Source organism: Triturus cristatus, chromosome 6 (genome assembly GCF_964204655.1).
Source record: "Triturus cristatus chromosome 6, aTriCri1.1, whole genome shotgun sequence".
NCBI lineage: Eukaryota > Metazoa > Chordata > Amphibia > Caudata > Salamandridae > Triturus > Triturus cristatus.
Window position 1 is genome coordinate 61,845,591 of NC_140589.1, and position 20,582 is coordinate 61,866,172.

General features: G+C 47.0%; 1 protein-coding gene across 1 annotated transcript in view; it reads right to left on the minus strand.

Annotated features, from left to right (window-relative positions):
• DNAH8 (dynein axonemal heavy chain 8) overlaps positions 1 to 20,582 on the minus strand; it is a 13,985,216-nt gene that overhangs the window by 11,442,990 nt on the left and 2,521,644 nt on the right. Inside the window, exon 17 of the mRNA XM_085610239.1 lies at positions 8,657 to 8,792. Coding sequence (XP_085466365.1) covers positions 8,657 to 8,792 — 136 coding nt within the window. The remainder of the gene's footprint in view (positions 1 to 8,656; positions 8,793 to 20,582) is intronic.

The window sequence follows — 20,582 nt, forward strand, 5'->3', positions numbered from 1 at the left end:
CTTGGTGAAAAAATTGCAATGCATGCCGGAACTTGTGGTTCACATTCAGAGTTAATTACATCCTCCAGTGGATTAGTGCAAATTCAAACCTTTACCAGGATCACAAAAACACCCTCCAGTGGGCCTCAGAGTTAAAATCCTGTTCCTGCAGTATAAGGAACCAGCTGCGCCGTATTTCTTCCCCAAAGATTCAGGTAAGACGGGCCCCTCGTGACATTTCTGAGGGGTGGTGCGACCTTCCCACGGCTTGGACCTGCCGTGATTTGTATTCCCAACAAAAATGCCCATGCATTTGGACACGCACTCCTCCAGCTGGTGATTTAAACAAAATCATTTATTCAAAAGGAACAGGCATTTTCTCTCCGATTATTTCTTCCTGCTGCCTGACGCGTTTCAAAGCTTACAAGCTCTTTCCTCAGAGGCAGTTCGAATGAGCACATTTTCCTCTCCCACAGTTCCCTGCATTTCATTTAGTTTAATGAGCCTCCGGTGTGCTCTTCTTGGTGAAAAAATTGCAATGCATGCCGGAACTTGTGGTTCACATTCAGAGTTAATTACATCCTCCAGTGGATTAGTGCAAATTCAAACCTTTACCAGGATCACAAAAACACCCTCCAGTGGGCCTCAGAGTTAAAATCCTGTTCCTGCAGTATAAGGAACCAGCTGCGCCGTATTTCTTCCCCAAAGATTCAGGTAAGACGGGCCCCTCGTGACATTTCTGAGGGGTGGTGCGACCTTCCCACGGCTTGGACCTGCCGTGATTTGTATTCCCAACAAAAATGCCCATGCATTTGGACACGCACTCCTCCAGCTGGTGATTTAAACAAAATCATTTATTCAAAAGGAACAGGCATTTTCTCTCCGATTATTTCTTCCTGCTGCCTGACGCGTTTTAAAGCTTACAAGCTCTTTCCTGAGAGGCAGTTCGAATGAGCACATTTTCCTCTCCCACAGTTCCCTGCATTTCATTTAGTTTAATGAGCCTCCGGTGTGCTCTTCTTGGTGAAAAAATTGCAATGCATGCCGGAACTTGTGGTTCACATTCAGAGTTAATTACATCCTCCAGTGGATCAGTGCAAATTCAAACCTTTACCAGGATCACAAAAACACCCTCCAGTGGGCCTCAGAGTTAAAATCCTGTTCCTGCAGTATAAGGAACCAGCTGCGCCGTATTTCTTCCCCAAAGATTCAGGTAAGACGGGCCCCTCGTGACATTTCTGAGGGGTGGTGCGACCTTCCCACGGCTTGGACCTGCCGTGATTTGTATTCCCAACAAAAATGCCCATGCATTTGGACACGCACTCCTCCAGCTGGTGATTTAAACAAAATCATTTATTCAAAAGGAACAGGCATTTTCTCTCCGATTATTTCTTCCTGCTGCCTGACGCGTTTCAAAGCTTACAAGCTCTTTCCTCAGAGGCAGTTCGAATGAGCACATTTTCCTCTCCCACAGTTCCCTGCATTTCATTTAGTTTAATGAGCCTCCGGTGTGCTCTTCTTGGTGAAAAAATTGCAATGCATGCCGGAACTTGTGGTTCACATTCAGAGTTAATTACATCCTCCAGTGGATTAGTGCAAATTCAAACCTTTACCAGGATCACAAAAACACCCTCCAGTGGGCCTCAGAGTTAAAATCCTGTTCCTGCAGTATAAGGAACCAGCTGCGCCGTATTTCTTCCCCAAAGATTCAGGTAAGACGGGCCCCTCGTGACATTTCTGAGGGGTGGTGCGACCTTCCCACGGCTTGGACCTGCCGTGATTTGTATTCCCAACAAAAATGCCCATGCATTTGGACACGCACTCCTCCAGCTGGTGATTTAAACAAAATCATTTATTCAAAAGGAACAGGCATTTTCTCTCCGATTATTTCTTCCTGCTGCCTGACGCGTTTCAAAGCTTACAAGCTCTTTCCTCAGAGGCAGTTCGAATGAGCACATTTTCCTCTCCCACAGTTCCCTGCATTTCATTTAGTTTAATGAGCCTCCGGTGTGCTCTTCTTGGTGAAAAAATTGCAATGCATGCCGGAACTTGTGGTTCACATTCAGAGTTAATTACATCCTCCAGTGGATTAGTGCAAATTCAAACCTTTACCAGGATCACAAAAACACCCTCCAGTGGTATATGACAATTATTCAGTGCATGTCCTCTTTTCCTTATGGTTTAGGAGGGTATTTGTCTTACAATGAAAACCTATGTAATTTCGGAATTTTTGCCATGTTGGAAACATTCTAGGCTGCATTTATATGTTTCACATATGTATATATCTATATACTCCGGGATCCCGCGTGTGGGCGGGGATTATTCATAGATTATGACTATTGATGAGTATCCCCTGGATGAGAACAGTTGGTTGCAGCGGGTGAAAAGTTCCCTGGTGAATATGGGCATGAGGCATTTATGGGAAGACCAGATGAATAATACATTTACCCCCAATAAAGTCTATAAGGAAGCATATTGGGCTATGATTAGAGCTGGTAACTTGTGCTCCCCCAAACTAACATCCTTGACTAGCATTTTTCTGGAACACAAGCAGGATCCAATATATGAAGACTACTGGGACTTCATAACAAAGGACATTGATAGGAAACGTTATTTTCAGTTCCGGATAGGTACATTACCGACAAAGGTTTTCACTAATACCTGCTACCCTTCTAAAAATAGTAAATGCCCATTCTGCCAGAATGCGGATGAAACAATATCCCACATTTTGTTTGTTTGTCCCACATACAGCTCGCCACAAAGTGAATGGCTCAAACCAATCTGTATCAATATGGGTACTAGGTCGAGCTCCACTGCATTGCGAGTATTAAAGACCAGCACTCAGGAGTTAATTGTGATTGCCCTTACAAAGTTTTTAGGATGGGTGTGGAGAATTCGACACAAGATTGAAAGCAAGTAGACTGCAACAGTGACCATATTAGGCACAGTGTTCTACTTAGCATCTTTTGTATGGTTATGTACTGTATTTTTATAGTTGGCACAGGGTCGCACGGGACTTGAATTTTAGATGAATTGTTATTAATTTTCATGAACCTTCTAAATTTTTTTAAGTAAAAGAGTTTATATAGCTTATTTTAGACAAACAAACTTGTTTGCTTTTTAACACGGTTTTCACTCATGTATAGCTTGTTAATTATTGGAGCTTATGATTGATACATTGTGGTGAATGTGCTTATTTATGTCTTTTATGATCAGATTGGTCGAAATAAAGACTTAGTAAATTGAATTGGATTAGTTCTGGTAAAATAAGCTGCTTAACACTCCTTCTGGACTAAGCCCGAAGACTGCTCTCCACAGCTACCTATCTCCATAGCTTTCTATGGTAGTCTAAGACAACTAAAATCACCATAAGGGTTGTCTGGATTAGTGCAAGGTGCTTCACTTAAACAAGTGTGAACCATATACTAAGCCAGCCTCCTACCATTTCCCATTAGCTCCATCCCCAAATCTAGGGCAGGACCAGCCCCATGTTCATTTTATATCTATTTAAGAATGTTTGTAATATAGACATGGAGGGAGTGCCGTGAAAGACACTATAAACTGTGGCAAAAATAGTTCCCCGGATGTTAGTCTCAAAGAGTGGGAACCATCCAAGTGGGTAAGGACATAGTTACAAGTCTGTGCTTGTCTTGTGGTCCCATTTGGGGAAACACAGCTTCAAGTTGATACATTTTTTGGGCTATCACAAATGGAATTTCCTCATGATTAGTGAGTCTTTTGTCCATAACTGAATGAACAATTACAAGACTGATAAATGGTGCTACAGGCAACTGGGCTTGCGCTTGCAGACCAATTCACTGAAAACACTGTACAAACCTCATGTTTGCAGAAGATTCAAATTGTCCAAACCAGTGTCCTCAAACTGGCCCAGGCACATGGGGAAGGGCATCATTAAGCCAAGCGTGGTGCTCCCAGACCGTAATAGGAATTTCAACACATGCATAAGGTCTTTATGCAGCAGGTGCCTGTGGGACAGTGTATTCATGGAAAGTGTTATCATCCACAGCTGGAAATGTGACCCAAGAATACAAAATTCAAAGCGGTCTGTAGCGTCTATTTCTCTTACAAAGATGACAGAAGCTTCCCTATTAGAGACTCCATCCTGTGCTAAATGTGCATAGACTGCCGGTCGTCTGTTGGCCACAATATTTACAGGTTGCGACATGAGAAAACAAAGATGGAGTCAACGGGTAACAAAATCTGATTGTAAAGCTTTTAATATTCGAGTTTGAAAAATCAACAGAACTAGGTTATTGTCGAAGATAACTCCCTAAAACCACGGAAGTCTACTTTAAACAGTGCAAGGGTATTTTGGACAAGCACTACTCCCGGTTCCCAGAAATAAGTACCTGACCAAACGTTGGTGACGCCATGTTGCAGGCATTCGGCTCAGGAACAGAACTATACTTGGGAAAATAGAACATCAGTATGTGAGGGACAGTCACCATACCACATCAGTATCTATGAGCCTGAGTCAGGCTAGCTATAGTGCCTCAATTGCCCTCCTAACCTTTACAGAGAGACACTACCAACCCTCTCGGGGATGGCAGTAACAGAACACGCCCTTTTGTTCTCTCACTCGTATTTGTCCACAGTAAGATAGAAAAGAGAAACAAAGGAAGTTTACAATGTTTATTTAAACTATCGTGCTCTCAGATGAAATACTTGTGCCACAAATATTAAAAAGCTCTGTCGTATTTATCTGACAGATCTGCATAACCCCCCCTAATTTTAAGGCTAAGTGGTTATAGATTATAGTTCTCTGGGTTTAGTGGCAGACCCTGGACCTTAGCATACATAGGTGGATGTTCTACATCTCAGCTAACGCATCACTCTTATCTCAGGACCTTCGCTCAGTGAGTCTGTTTTCCGGAAACCATGTCCCTAGTTATATGAGAAGAAATGAGTATTCAAACCAACAGCCACATTCTCCTATTATGTGTAGGTGCGAGTGTCTGACTAGAGAAATTAACAAGAGGTAATGTTGTATGACCTTGCTTAGGCTGTTCAGATAAAATTCCAGAAAATAATAAAATGCAAACCATACTGGTTCTGTGTGAAAATAAAACATGGCAAAAAGCAAGCGTAATATTTAGTAATATGTGCAGAACCAAAAGCGGCCAACAACGTGCATAAATAGGGAAAACAACAATTGGCCGTGTGAGAAACACACAACACCATCATAAGACATGTCCAGAATCTTACTCTGTACCTCAGGCCGTAAAGACATTGCTTCCACCCAACCCTGCTGTCTTAAAACTGCAGCTCCTGCAAGCTGCCAAACCCCAGTGCAGTTATTGACTTCTGAAGAGATTTTTTACCCCCTTATAGGATTCTCTTTACCTCTACTCTTCTGTCCTTAGGCACAAGGTCCGTGAAAGCACCAAGGTCAGACTACATTTGCCAGTCATTCCGGCCCAATATGGCCAAGGAAATGGCAGCTTGACATGTAATTGCTAACATAGAGGAGAACCTTTTACCTATGTTATCCAGGCACCTGCCCTCTCTATCCAAAGGAGCAGAGATAAATGTGGATGGATTTTTGAACTGGCACTGAGCCATCTGGGAGATGACTGAGTCCGGCTTTGGGTGCCCTACTAGACAGGCAGGTTAATCTTCTGGCACCTTGTACTTTCTGCCAATTTGCAGTAAAATGGGTGCCATTGAAGCAGGATTCTTAATGATTATTGTGCCTTCTTCCCAGATGTAATCCACTATTGAGATTGCTCACATAGATCTCTTGACAGGCTCTTTGAAATTGTAAAGAAAACAGTCAGACTGTTCAACTGTCATTGTCAGTTGAAACCTTTTTGCTGCTCTTTCCACCAGGTTATGGAAATCCCAAAGTCGTCAGGACGGGAATCCACCAGTTGTGGAGCAGGTGGCGATAGAGTAGGGATTAAATAATCATCCAATTAATTTGGTACGGCCAGATTGTCTGCTTTTTTTCCCGACTTCTCTGTCACCGTCCGATGAGTAGAGCTCATTCCAAGGAGGTGCCGCAATGTTGAATGCCGGTGTCATCCTGGGTGTTAAGGGTGCGGAATAGGCCTCCGTGTCCTTCAAGACCGAGGCGAATGTGGAGCACTAAGCTGTTTTGGAGATTGTTGTTTAGTGGGCTCTGGAAACCTTTTATAGTAGTCCTGCAATGTCCCTTGGGGGCCTTGATACAGGGTCAAAGGAACCTGCACCATACGCCCATAATGCTGGAAATGTTCCCCATGCTTGGGCCTTTTCAGCGTATCACTCCCGCTGAGGATCATATTATTCGTCACAGTACTGGTAATCATCCTCATTCTGATATTTGACATGGAGCTCAGAAGGGATGTGGGCAGCAACAAACATGCCATCATTTTCTGAGTCTTCTACATCCAGAAGGTGCACTGGTTTTTCTCGGCAACTGTGTTGTTGACAACATCATCATCGAGTCCATAGCTGTAGTTTGCAGTTATGAGAGCTTTTTTGTGACTTGACAAAGTTATTTTATTCAGCGGGACCCCGTCGGCGGTGTCATCATCAACTGTTGCACCAGTGCCATTGACAGAGCTTTCGTCGACAATACCTTTGTAGACTAGATCAACGCCGATGATAAAAAGGATGGCATCATCGATGTAGCCATCATCTACACCAATGTCAACGTCACTGTAGTTACTGTTGTTGCTGACGCTGGTGATCTTGACGGTGTGTTTGTCGCCGTTTACATTTTCAAAGCAGTCTTTGGCTTCATCGTCAATGGCACTGAGGAGGAATACTCTAAATGCACTCCAGACTTATCAGATGGAGTGGTGGGTTGAGACCTTGCAGTTTCTAGGGAGAATTTGTATCTTTCCTCCTCTTGGGAACTGTCTCTGACAGACTCATGGTGAGTCTTTTTTTAAGGCCTTACTAGACTTCTCTGATGTTCTCTGGTCACGAGATCTTTTCTCAAAGGTTTACGAGTTCACACTGTCTTCTTCAGAAAGAGGAGACTTTTCAGTTTTAATTTCTGAAGCAGCAGTGAAGTAAAGGAACCTTAAAATGATGATAACTCACGTTATTATAATTTTATGTTTCCTTCTGCTGCAGCTTTGCATTTAAGGTGGAGCTGCTCCAATGACAGAGGAGCAGGGGATGAGTGGTTTGCCTACTCCTAAGTGCACATGACTGTTTAGCCGGCCCAAACTTTTATGAGCACTTCGCTTCATCTCCTTTCAGGGTTAATTACAGCCTGCGTGGAGAACATGCCCACGCCCTCATTCCCTGGCTGAACGCCGAAACACGGCGCTGAGACGAATCACAACGCTGTATTGCAGCATTGTGATTGACTCAGGGAAGCCTGAAGGCTTACTGCTGCTTCCTGCATCCTGCTACGGGACAGGAGACAGGAAGAAGAGGACAGAGGAGAGGCGCTGGCCGACCGGCTGTCACAGGTAAGTATTTTTGTTCTTTCTTTTTTCGTCTCCCCACCCCTCTGCCCCAGCCCCACCACCCGGGTCCGGTAGCAGACGCTATTGCTTATGGGGGTCTTCAGAATGAAGTCTTTCTTCTCACAAGTGCCATAGGGCCTCAAAAGGCCTTTCTTAGAGGACTCTGACATGATAGTAGTTAGAAGATAAATCTTTTCCAAACTGATTAAAGAACACTGATCAGCGCTCAGGGGGACTCCTTTCCCATGATGTGCGGTAGAAAATCTGAGGAAACCAGCATCAGTGGGTAGTATTCCAGAGGGCGCTGTTGCATGATTGGCTGGAGTTCAGTTCCTTTTAAATAATATGGCAACGTTATTAAAGTGAATGTTTCTTTTCCATTATAGCCTATGGCAATGTTATGTACTGCTTTACTATGGTACTGTGGGACTCCCACTTAGACGATGGGGAATGATTCAAGCATGTGAATATATGAAAGATCGAATACTGGAGAAAGTTGTTTTACTTTGAACATTCAAGTGTAGACACAGTGTGGAAAGGACTGTCTGTCGGTGTACCACTTGACTTTGGCCCACTTGAAAAGAATTAAAGTGACATTTAAAAATTGCTTTTTAAAATGTATTTCAGATGCAAAAAGGTTTTTAGGGAAAAAAAAGCATTGTTGTCAGATCCCTGATCTGCACAGCAGAGACACAATTTAAGTTGTTGACTGACAATGCAGCAGCTGATGCATAGCTGACAAAGTGGCATTGCCTTTTGGTTTATTTTAGCTGTCAATCTTTTGACCCTATGATTCTTTTTTCTTTCAAAATAGTTATTCCTAAGAAATATCAACATGCATTAAATTTCCAAATGTTCAACTGCCCGTTCAGTAACTAATAATGCGCTTAAAATCAGACGTTTTGTTTTGAGAAAAACGTATTCCTCTATTGAAAGATTCTTCACGAGAAAATGTATATTAAGTGTTTATGAATTCTATGAAACTCCCATGATGAAGAAAATTTGCTTAACGTTTAATATTTTTGAAAAGTCAACCAACTATAGTGAAGAAAGACGCTAAATATTGTAATGGGCTTAACACTTATCAATATTGGGGGAACTGCCAAAATAAGCCACAAGTTTAGAACATTAACTACATGAATGTTATCAACTGGCAGTTGTAAAATTGCATCAATCATCGAAAATCTAGATACAGAAACATGTTTACATTTATTCAAGACAGACTTCCTGTACTGCACTTAATTACTTACCATACTGTAGTTGAGATATTTCTCTGACCCAAGCCCTGTGATATAATAGCTCAAACTCCATCAACACATAAGCTATTTTATTGAATAATCGCACCACGGATTTGCCCTCTGGACTTGATAAGATGTCAGAATTTTTCTAAATGAAAAATATTTATTATTGTGCATAATCATACATATATATATTTTTAAAAAGATTATTTTCAACGGTACTCCTTTTATTAATTTACCAATGACTGTGGTGAAAAAAAGGTTATTTACCTGTAACCAAGGTTCTCTGCCCTTGATTTGTTTTTCTAAAATGACACGTTTATGATGCTCACCCACTGTCAGTTTGAAAACCTCCAATGTGATATGAAATACAGTAGGTTTATTGAGTACCAATACCACAATTGTGTTTTAATCTAGTAATATTTTATTGACAGCTCACAATGAAAGCTAATAATATATAATCTCGATCATTATTTAAAAGTTCCAGTAAAAATACAGTGGCAAATGCTATTCGAAGATAGAGTTTATGTTGACAAACATCACCATACTATAAGTGATTATATGCAACTCTGGGATGCTGACGGATGGGAAAGAATGTGGGTTTCCGAAGAAGATCAGAAATTATTATTCTTGATATTCATGTCTGTAAGGAGAACTGGATTAAATTGTATGTAGAAACGAGACACTGATTATATGATGGAGCATTGTGGAACACTTAAAAGTAATACGCCTGGACCTGAAGGAGTTTATCTGGATCACCTTGAAACTGCCCATCAGGTAAGATATGAATCCATGCAGAATGATAGAGGAAGGATTGATGATCTACAGTACTGAATGCTGATGCAAAGTCCATAAAACAGGGGCTGCTGTTGTCACTGATGTGAGACATGTCAGCGACCACAAGACTGATGGCTTACTTTGTGCTATACATGACATTACATTAGGCTGATAGACTTCTGAGAGGTTGATACTCTTTATATGTGCATGAAAGTAGGTGGTGATGGTCTTTTCAATGGTTTTGCATAGGAAACATAGGAAAGGTGGGGGAGACTAAGATTATCTGAGGGCAAGTTAAAGTTAATCAGGTGTAAGAATCTGTCTGATCTTGAGGGAGTCTGAGATAATGGCCCTTCTTAGGGAGGTGTTTTGACGTTGTTAGGCAGTGACCTGCTATGTGCGGTGAGAGGATATTGTCCTCTTAGTATGTGGCCTTCAGTGACTCAATGAATAAAGTAGTGTCCTCAATAAATAGTGTATGAATTTGGGTGCTTTGGATGGGTTTTAATAAGAGAACAAGGCTGACTAGGGCTTTCTAATCATTGATCTCTTGCTTCTTATTTATTTTCTTCATGAAAAAAGTGTTGATAGACGTAAAGTCTTCTATTGATTATTCAAGAGAGATATAGTTTTTTGATGGTCTTAAAAATACCTCTGCTTTTGTTGATCATGGTAATGTTGCAAAGTGCCTGGACCTCCGTTATGAAATTTAGACAACATAAAAAGAATCTTCAGAATCAAAGATGTATTTGTAACTAAATTCTAAACCATTGTGATATTGCTGAGCCCGTGAGTGTTCAGGAGTGTGGAGTGTTAGGCGTTTATAGAATAGCTCTTTGGTAGAAAACAAATGTCTGCTGTGGTCTGCAGCATGTGTTTAAGGCTGGAAAGCGGAGAACTGATGTTATTCAGTTACAGGATGCTTCAAGACTGATGAGATTTTGTCTGAGCATGTTGATGTGAGCATTCTTGAATACGTTTACTGGTTGTCTTTACTTGGTTAGGCTGCCCTAGAAGGGCTATTCCAGACTCTAGGAGACTTAAGGTAATAAATGCATTATTGGTTCAGTTCGTGGGCTGCTGGTGGCTTGCAGGTGCCATTGGGCACAAATGAACAGTTGGATTCTAGGATATAGGCAGCATTATGAGTTGTGTGGGTGGAAAGTGCTCCCAAGCAGACCAAGGTAGCCTTCCTTCTTAGCCTTTTCATTGCATTCTCTAGGCCAGCGGTTCTTATGATTTCTGTGAACCCTTGATGAATCACTATGTAAGATAGGGACCCCTGCATAATGAATTTCTATTATTTGGACCATAAAACAATATAAAGAAATACATAAACAAGTCTACATCAAACAAATATATAAATTATGCAAAATGGTACTTACTTCACAAGTAACAAATATGCAAAAGTATGCTTTAATTGAAATTTTAATGGGGAGGTTGGGGCTTTTCAAATTGTAGTTTTTTTTTCTAAAAGATGACACAGTTTGCTAGACTGTTGAATGTAATATAACTTGGATGGTAAGGGTCATTTTGGGGTTTTGGGATGGTAAGAGTAATTTCAGGGTTTATGTGTGGGTAGTTGTAAAGGTACATTAGGAGCAAGCTAAAGGATTTTTTAAAATTCAGATTATATATATATATATATATATATATATATATATATATATATATATATATATATATATATATATATATATATATATATATATATATATAAAAATATATTACATTCAGACATAAGTTCGATACTGCGTAGAGACAGGCAATGGGACCTAAAATACCTACAGCTCCAACAGGCAACTTGGGGGATTCTGGACTTTTTGACACAGAACTTAGTTCGGCAGCTAGTAGTACAGGATCAGAGGAATGCTGTCCTAGCAATGCGTCTTCCACAATCCCAACAAGCTTCTCACCATTGGAGGAGCTTAGGTTTTTTAATGGAGGACCGCGCCAAACGTTGCGGCAAAGTACTCAGGCGAAGAGAGGCGTAGAAGGAGGAATGAATGCAGAAAGCAAAGGCGCAAATGTAAAATCAAGCGGCAACAACAGGGGCAGATGGCACAATGCGAAAAAGAAGAACTAACTGTGAATCATCGACATGCACACGATAATACTGTGATTCATCTAACTGACATCACACTTACCGCTGCTGAAACACAGCTATTATTGCTTGGATTATCTTTCTGTCCTCCTAATCAATTCAAATATGTCCAAACTAGAATTGATGTCTTCAAGTTTATCCGGAAATTGAAACTGCTTAAACATTTTAAATTGAGCAAAGCAACTAGTATCACTTCAAAGGTTAAGGCATCTGATAAACCGAGTATGGTATTGCAAGTATCAGACATTTCCACTCTGAAAACCATGCATGCTCTTGCTGATAATTTAGAGGAAAATGATTACACTACTCAAGAGGAGCTGTCTAATTTGGGTACCGCTGGCAATCTACCCCCTGCAAGTCCATTTCGCCCTGCCTCGACTTTTATTCCACTTATGCCAAAAGATGCCATTGACATCTTCAGCGACTGTGTTATCAATGATTTAAAAGCTCTTAATCGCAAAGTGTTGAAAACAATGAAACATCGCTCATATAGAGATAAACAATATTCAGCACTTATGCAGAAATTAAAGGAGAATGCTGATATAATCGTGGCCAAGGCAGATAAAGAAGGCAATGTAGTACTGTGGCCTAAAAACCAATACCTAGAAGAGGCATATATCGTCACCTCAATGATGCCACATGTTATAGAAGAGCTACTGCCAATGACATGAGGCAAGTGAAGGAATTGGTCCACAAAGAACTAGGTCAATGGAAAAGGGATGGCTTACTCAATAAAAATGAACACAGCTTCTTGAAGGTTGATTTTCCAATTAGACCGGTTCTCTACTTTATCCTGGTAGACCCATCATATCAGCCCAGAAAAGTTTGTTTGAAGCCATATCGAAGTATGTTGACTATTTTCTACACAAATTCGTTAAAGAGCTACCATCCTTTATCAAAGATACTGGCCATTTCTTATCCATCATGCAATCCATTGTGTGGCAGGAGGACTATTTATTCATAGTCATGGATATATGTTCACTCTACACTAGCATATGGCACAACAATGGACTTAATGCAGTCAAATTTTATCTGGAAAAAAGGAGTATCAACTTTTATCTACATAATTGAATGTTACGCATGATTGAATTGTGTTTGAACAATAATTATTTTATGTTCAATAATGAGCTCTTCCAGCAACTGTGTGGTGTAGCTATGGGGGCTTGCTTCTCCCCCAGCTATGCGTGATTGCACGTTGGCTGGTGGGAGGAGCATCTCCTCAGGCGCATCCATAGGAAGCTGTATGAAACGCATGTCATTCGGTGGTGGCTATTCATAGATGATGTGTGCATCATCTGGAAAGGGTCGGTTGATTCAGCTAATGAATTTGTGAAGTGTCAATGACAACACGCTCAATTTAGAGTTTACAGCCCAAATCAGTAACAGAGTTGTCCAATTTCTTGATATTGAACTGTATATAGATAACAATTCTATACAAACCAAGCTCCACAGGAAGAGTACTGCGGGCAAGTCTATACTTCAGGCTCCAAGTTCCCACCCTAAGCATCTCATAAAAAGCATACCTTACGGAGAGTTTCTCCACATAAGGCAAATTTGTAGTTCTGATGCAGACCTTGCTGTTTGCCAAACTGACTCCCTCCAAAGATTTTTAGCCCGCGGGTATAGAATTAATGATCTGAAAACAGCATTAGTTAAAGCTAACAACTTGAGTCGCAAGGAATATTTGGGAACTGTGACCAATAAAACCATGTACAAATCCAATTTCAGTACTACTAACATTTCCCACGATCAAGACCCTGTACGTCTAAGACAGGGAGTTAAGAAAAGTCATCTATAAGAACTGGCCTATTGTTAAAAGTGATCTAACTGTGTCCCAATTAGTGCCTGACTTTCCTCAGTTTACTTTTAGATGAGCGCCCTCTATGAGGGATGCCTTGGTTAGAACCAGCCCTGAGGTAACAATATCTAGTACTTGGCTGACTAAGCGTACTGGGTTCTCCAAGTGCAGCTCGTGTAGAGCATGTAAGTTTGGTACCAACACGTCTGAGTTCAACAACGCCTTTGAAACCACCCCTACTAAAATAAAAGGCTTTTTTACTTGCAAGACAGATTACGCAGTATATATACTGGAATGTTAAGGCATGAGCCCACAGTATTCTGCCTCTTTTAAATGCGGCTCCAGGCAGATAAGTTATCCTTTACATTCTCTCCCTTACTACCTTTTAACTGTATTCCATTGATATTTGGTATTTACTTTCGTTTTTTATTCTAAGTATCTGAACTTCTATGTAACATAGCATATTGTTTTACATTGCCTATCGTTATATTTTATACAGTTACTGAGATTGTACTGGCTTATTCACCTCATCCCAACAACGAGCCCTTTGGACTCTTCCCCTTCGCATTCTTTCGTGTCTGGGACTCACCCCCACTTTCCTTTCTTTCGTTTCCCTCTCTCTACTTCCAATTTACGGAGGTGGGAGCACGCGTCTCTCCGCTCCTTGCCCGAACGATTAGCGTTCAACTCATGCGCGTTTTAATCCTTTACCGTCCCATTCCACTTAATTTGGTGATATTTCACCTCAATTAACGCGCGTTTTAATCCTGTTTGCCGTCCCTTTCACATTCGAGGAATGAACCTTGGCAACGCGACGCTAGCGTCGTCGCGTTGCCAGGGAACATTCCTCGAATCTTCCGGCTGCCCTTGCTTCAGCCTCCCATGGTAACTGACGAGGAAATAACCTTCGGTGATCGCGCTCGAGCGCATTTCAATCACCGGAGGAGGACGGTTGACCTTCGGACAGCTTTCCTTCTGATCCCTTACCTGCTTTAAGCATAGAAAAAATACCTTTTCTGGGGGCGTGGCCAAGTAAGATGGCTGACTGGTAGTGCACCGAGTCAGCTCCGGCCCCACGGACTCCTGTGAGCAGCTAAAATGGGGCTCTAGACTGGCGCTTTTGGTGGTGGACACTCGCGGAGTACCTGTGGAGAAGAATGGCCCGGAGGCGAAGATAAATCGGCTCCGCTGCGGCTCGGTGGCGAGCAATGTCCCGGGAGCGAGGTCCCAGCAAGATGGCGGCGGCCGGACACGATCACACACCGAGCGGCGGTTCCCCGGACTCCAGAGTGTGAGCAGAGGCTGGTCGCGGTGACCGCACAGCGGGAGAAGTCCACCGCGGTGAGGGGGAGAGGTGGTGCCGGAACCTGCTGACACCTGTGAGCGGAACGGCGCAGGGGGACTCTTCCCGGTGGGACGCTGATGAGGAGGCGGTGACTGCGGCCACCCCGGAGCCCGTGAAGAAGGTCGGTGGGCCAGCAGGAGACGAGTGGTCCGCTCTAGGAAAGATCGCGCCAGACGGAGGGGAGCGGGGGCGCGGGGGGCAATTACCGCGCGCCCCGGTGAGAGGCGATGCCTGACTCCAAGATGGCGGCCAAGTGGGACATCCGCCGGCGCTGGGATCAGAGGAGCATCCGCGGCACTGACGAGGACTCTTTGGGGCACAGCACGTGGGCCTGCCTGAGGGCCTGAACGAAGCCGGATCGGTCCCTGCTTTGGTTCTCCGAGACTCCGGTGACAGAGACGCGGCGGCCAGGCGCGAAGAGGCCAGAGAACGGTGGAAGCGACGCCGTGAGGCACGGAGGGGGCGGTTTGATGGGGAAGTCATCCCGTGCGCCCCCGACGAAGAAGGCACTGAAGCCTCAGGAAAATCAAGTGGCGAAGTACTTCCAGGCGCGCTCCAACGCTGCGGACGAAGGTGGGCCAGGTGGAGGGGGAGACATGGCCTTGACGAAAGACGATCTGGTGGCTACGCTCCGGGACTTCAAGAAGGAGCTATGTGGTGAACTAAAAAGGGACCTCCACGCCAGCCTGGACCAACTGCGGGGGGACCTCACGGAGAAGCTTGGCGATCTGCGCAGAGATGTGGACGCTGTGGGGTCGCGAACCCTGGAGGTGGAGGAAAAGGTGCAATCCCTGGAAAATACAGCTCAGGCTTCCCGGTCGGAGTGTGCGGAGCTTCGCGCTCAGCTGGCGCAAGCTGCCCTGAAGCTGGAGGACTTGGAGGACCGTTCCCGGAGGGAGAATATACGGGTGAGAGACCTGGAAGAAGGCGCAGAAGGTCCGGATCTGGAGGCATTCGTCATAGGCCTTTTTGGAGAGGTGGTAAACAGGCCAGACCTCACCATCAAAGTGGATCGGGTGCACAGGGTCGGACCACCGGGCCAGGGCGACCGCCGGAGGCCGAGGGATGTCTTGGCAAATCTGCACGCCTTTCCGGTCAAGGAAGCCATCCTGGAAGCGGCCAGGAAGAAGAAGGCCGTCTCGTTCCAGGGCCACAGTTGCTCTCTGTACCAGGACTTGTCGCAGGCCACTCTTTTTCGGAGGCAGCAGCTCCGCCCGGTGACCAGCAAACTTAGGGAGGACAATGTGCGCTACCGCTGGACCTATCCCTTCGGGCTCAGCTTCGAATGGAAGAATAAGCGACACCACATCACGGCCTTGGGAGAAGGGCTGCGTATCCTGGACCTTCCGTCGGCATCGGAGGAGGGGGATGGCCCGGGGCCGTCCGGAACAGTGGCGGCCGGCTCACAGGGGGAGCAGTGGCGCAGGGCGCATCGTCAGCGAGGAGGTCCTCACCGTGAGTAACGGTCGCGAGTTGGAAGTCCGGGACTCTCCGGGATGTGGTTCTAGAGCCGCCGCGGGGGGCCCCCCGGCCGGGAGGGCCCCGGGAGTCCGAGCGGCGCAGCCAGGTGGCTGGTGACGAGTCTGTGATGGCCCAGCGGAGAAGGAGGCAGCAACCTCCACAGAGACATTGCGGCTACATAGACACTGAGGTTTTTGTTTTTCGCTATGAGCCCTTTGTTTGGCCCTCATGTTGTTGAGGCTCTGCCGGTTGCGGAGCAAGTTGATGAGATTAGGAGTTCGATGGGGCGGGGTCTTGGTTACCTTCCCTGGAACGGCCCCGGGTATGTGGGGGTCCATGGTTAGGTGCTCGTGGGGGGGGGGGGACGGGAGGGCGGGGGGGGGGGTGCGTGGGGGTTGGGCGGGGGGGAGAGGGTTCCAGAGGTAGGCTGCTGCGAAGTCGTGGGGGGAGACCGGGGAGAGACAGTGAGAAGTCAGGAAGGGGTCCCGGGGGGGGAGGAGGTCGGGCGCTGAGATCTTGCATCGGGGGATCTTACAACACGGGGTGGAGAGGGGGGTCTACACTTACTTAAGATGGCGACGTGGGCTACATGGAACGTGAAGGGCCTGAACTCGCCCCAGAAGCGGCAGCAGGTCCTGAAGTACATCGTGGATAGGCAGGTCAAGATAGTTGCGCTGCAGGAAACGCACCTTACAAGGGAGGATGTGGGTAGACTCAAACATAGGGCTTTCCCACAGATTTTTCATTCGGCGGCCACCACCAAACATAATGGAGTGGCGATATTGTTCCACAGCTATGCCCTTCCAGGTCGTGGACTCACAGAGAGATAAGGAGGGGAGATGGCTCATGCTCAAGGGGCGGCTTCAGGGCCAGCTGTGTACCATCGCGGTCGTGTACGCTCCGAACACGGGACAGGCGGTGTTCAATGCACGCATGTTGGGGTCCCTGGGCGGGTTCGCGGAGGGCCCCATCATTCTGTTGGGGGACTTTAATTGCCTGTGGGATGGTGCCCTGGACAGTTCTCATGTGGCGGGGGCGAGATCATCAGTATTCTCCAAACGAGTCAAGGACCGCTTCGATTCCCTCGGGCTGCGGGATGGTTGGCGGGCGCTTCATGAGACGGCAAAAGACTACACTTTCTACTCCCATGTCCACCGAACCTACACTAGAATAGACTACATCTTCATTAGTCAGGCGTTAGTGGGGAAGGCGACGGGGGCGCAGATTCTCCCCCTTTCGGTCTCAGACCACGGGATGGTCGTGTTGGAGCTTCAGTGGGGGGAGCGGAGTCGTGGCAGATGGTACTTTCCGGGGGCCCTCCTGCGCGACCAAGTGCGGAGAGTGGAACTGACTGAGGCCATAGGGGACTATTTCCAGAACAACCCTTCTGCCGACACCTCACATCAAAATACGTGGGACGCCTTCAAGGCGGTGATGAGGGGCAAATGTATTCAATTGCAGGCGTCGCTGCGGCGACAACAAGCATTGGAACGGGAGGCACTGGAGGGGGAACTCAGGGGGTTGGAGGGTAGGCACAAAGATAAACCCACTCGCGATCTACAGCGGCAACTCACGGCGGTGAGGGGCAAATTGCGGGCGCTGTATAGCGCCAGGGCAGAATATACCTTACTGAGGCTGCGACGCGCGGGGTATGAACAGGGGGACAAGGTGGGCTCTCAGTTGGCCCGAAAGCTCCGCATTCAGCGGGCAAAATCCTACGTGGAAGGCATTCGGGTTGGGCCAGACCGAGTCACGCACGAGGAGGCGGCGAAAACCAGAGCCTTTAGGGATTTTTATGGTGAGCTGTACGGGGGGAACCCGCTGGCGCACGACGCGCAAATGGCCTATCTCGATGGGGTGGAATGCCCCCGGCTGTCGGCGCTGGATCGGGACAGGCTGGACGAACCTATTTCCGTGGAGGAGGTGCGAAGTGCCGTAAAGCGTCTCAAGCTCCACAAGGCACCTGGGCCCGACGGCTATACCGCCCACTTTTACAAACACTTTGTGGATGAACTCGCCCCGCATCTGACGGCTCTTTTTCGAGCGGTGGCGAAGGAGGCGAGAGTGTCCCAATCGATGGCGGAGGCGGTGATCACGGTCCTACCTAAACCGGGCAAGGACCCTCTGGAGTGTGCGTCGTACTGCCCCATAGCACTTCTGAACCTAGATGCTAAGCTTTACTCCATGATCCTAGCTAGCCGCCTGGACGACCTGCTGCCCCGCTTGATCCATCCGGATCAGTCGGGCTTCATTAAGGGGCGTCAGACACACGATAATATACGGCGTACCATCCACCTTATCGAGAAATCATCCCGATTTAAGATTCCGGCGGTGCTAGTGGGGTTGGACGCTGAAAAAGCGTTCGACCGCGTAGACTGGCCTTTCCTCTTCTTAACCCTGCGAAAATTTGGATTTGGGGACGCTTTCATGGAGATGGTGCGAGCTAACTACAGCCATCCCTCCGCGAGAGTGGTGGTCAACGGGTCAACGTCCGCGCCCTTCCAGCTGGCCAGAGGTACCAGACAGGGGTGCCCGCTATCCCCTCTGCTTTTCGCCCTCAGCATAGAGCCACTGGCAATCCTGGTGAGGGAGAATGCTTCCATTACAGGGATCCGATTTGGGGGGGAGGACCACAAAATCTCCCTCTTCGCGGACGATATTCTGCTGACTCTGGGGGAGCCGCATGTCTCTCTACCCGCGGTGCAGGAGGAACTGGGAGACTTCGAGAGAGTGGCAGGGTTCAAGGTCAACATGACCAAATCCTACATACTCAACCTCACACTCTCGAGAGCGGAGGTGGCCTCGCTCAAGTCCCGGACGGCGCTCTCCTGGGCCCAACACTCACTACAATACCTGGGGGTGCAGCTGACACCGACGGTATCGGGACTGTATGGGGCCAACTACGCCTCAGTATTGCCACACTGGCGGCAGGAGTTGCGACGGTGGACGCCCTTATACATATCTTGGCTGGGGCGAATCAATGCGGTAAAGATGATGGTACTGCCCCGGGTCCTTTACTTGTTTCAGGCCTTGCCGATCCCGCTTGAGAAGGCATTCCTCTCGCAGCTGAAGACGTTGATTACTCAGTTTGTATGGCAGGGAGGGAGGGCCAGGCTCCCTTTCACGGTGCTTCGGAAGCGCAGGACGGATGGAGGGATGGGGCTGCCGGACTTTGAGCTCTACTATCAAGCGGCCCAATTGCGGGTCACGCTGGAATGGACGGTGCGGGAATCGGAGAAGCATTTGCTTCATATGGACCGTGCGATAGCCGGCAGGTCCATTTGGGACCTGCTGTGGAAACCAAGGGGAGATAGACCGCCGAATGCATATCTTAGCACGCCAACGCGCACTACACTGGAGGTTTGGGATAGAGTCACGCGGAGGGAGGGGTGGACGACATTCCCTTCACCTTACACCCCGATACACTTTAATCCGGCCTTCGCCCCAGCCAGAGAGGAGGGTCCCTTTGATGGGTGGCGAGAGGGAGGGTGTCTAAAGCTGGCGGACCTCTTCGATAGGGGGGAGTTCCGCTCGTTCCAAGTATGTAAGAGTGAATTTGGGGTCCCCAACAGTGAGCAGTTCCACTATTTGCAGCTCAAACACTGGGCCACGGCGCCGCAGTACAGGGAGGCGGGCTGCCGGAGCCTTACGGATATGGAGAAACTGGTATTGTCACGGGCGGGCTCAATGAAAGGGGCGATTTCGGCGCTGTATGAGATTCTGCTGACTACACTACACACACCCAGGGCAAGGCATATGGACTTCTGGGAGCGGCTCCTGGGGAGGGAGGTCACTGAGGATGAGTGGAGGGGCCTGTGGCGGGACATTCCTAGGCATAACCTGTCGGTAGGCTTGAGGGAAGCTCACTACAAGACCATCTTTGATTGGTACCTATACCCCACTAAATTGGCTAGGATCTTCCCGGGGACCTCGGCACTCTGCTGGCGGGGATGCGGTCTCCTCGGGGATTTCAAACATATCTGGTGGGACTGCCCTAGTATTCAACCTTTCTGGGCTGAGATTCTGGCGCAGATTAAAGAGATTCTGGGCTTTGAACCGCCCGGGGACCTTGCTCATGTCATCCTGGGTCTGCGGGGAGAGGACTGGGAGGGAGTGTCCAGGGGGGATAAAGCCATTTGGTGGCTCTGCGTGGGGGCAGCTAAACTCACGGTGGCAGCGGCATGGAAGAAACAGGCTGCTCCCGCTCTGTCCCTGTGGCATGCCCGCCTGTGGCGTTTGCTCTCGATGGAGCGCTTGGCGCTGTGCTTCAGGGATGATCCCACGGCCTTTGAGGAGTCTTGGGGATCGTTACTGACCTTCTTGTCTAGGGGCCTCCCGTCAGCTGTCATCCCGCCCGCATGGCGATCGATGCGTCTCTTCCAGACCTGGCTCTCCACAGACTGAAGCGGTCTCTCCTTCTTTGTCTTTTCGGACGCTATGCAGCAGCCTATGG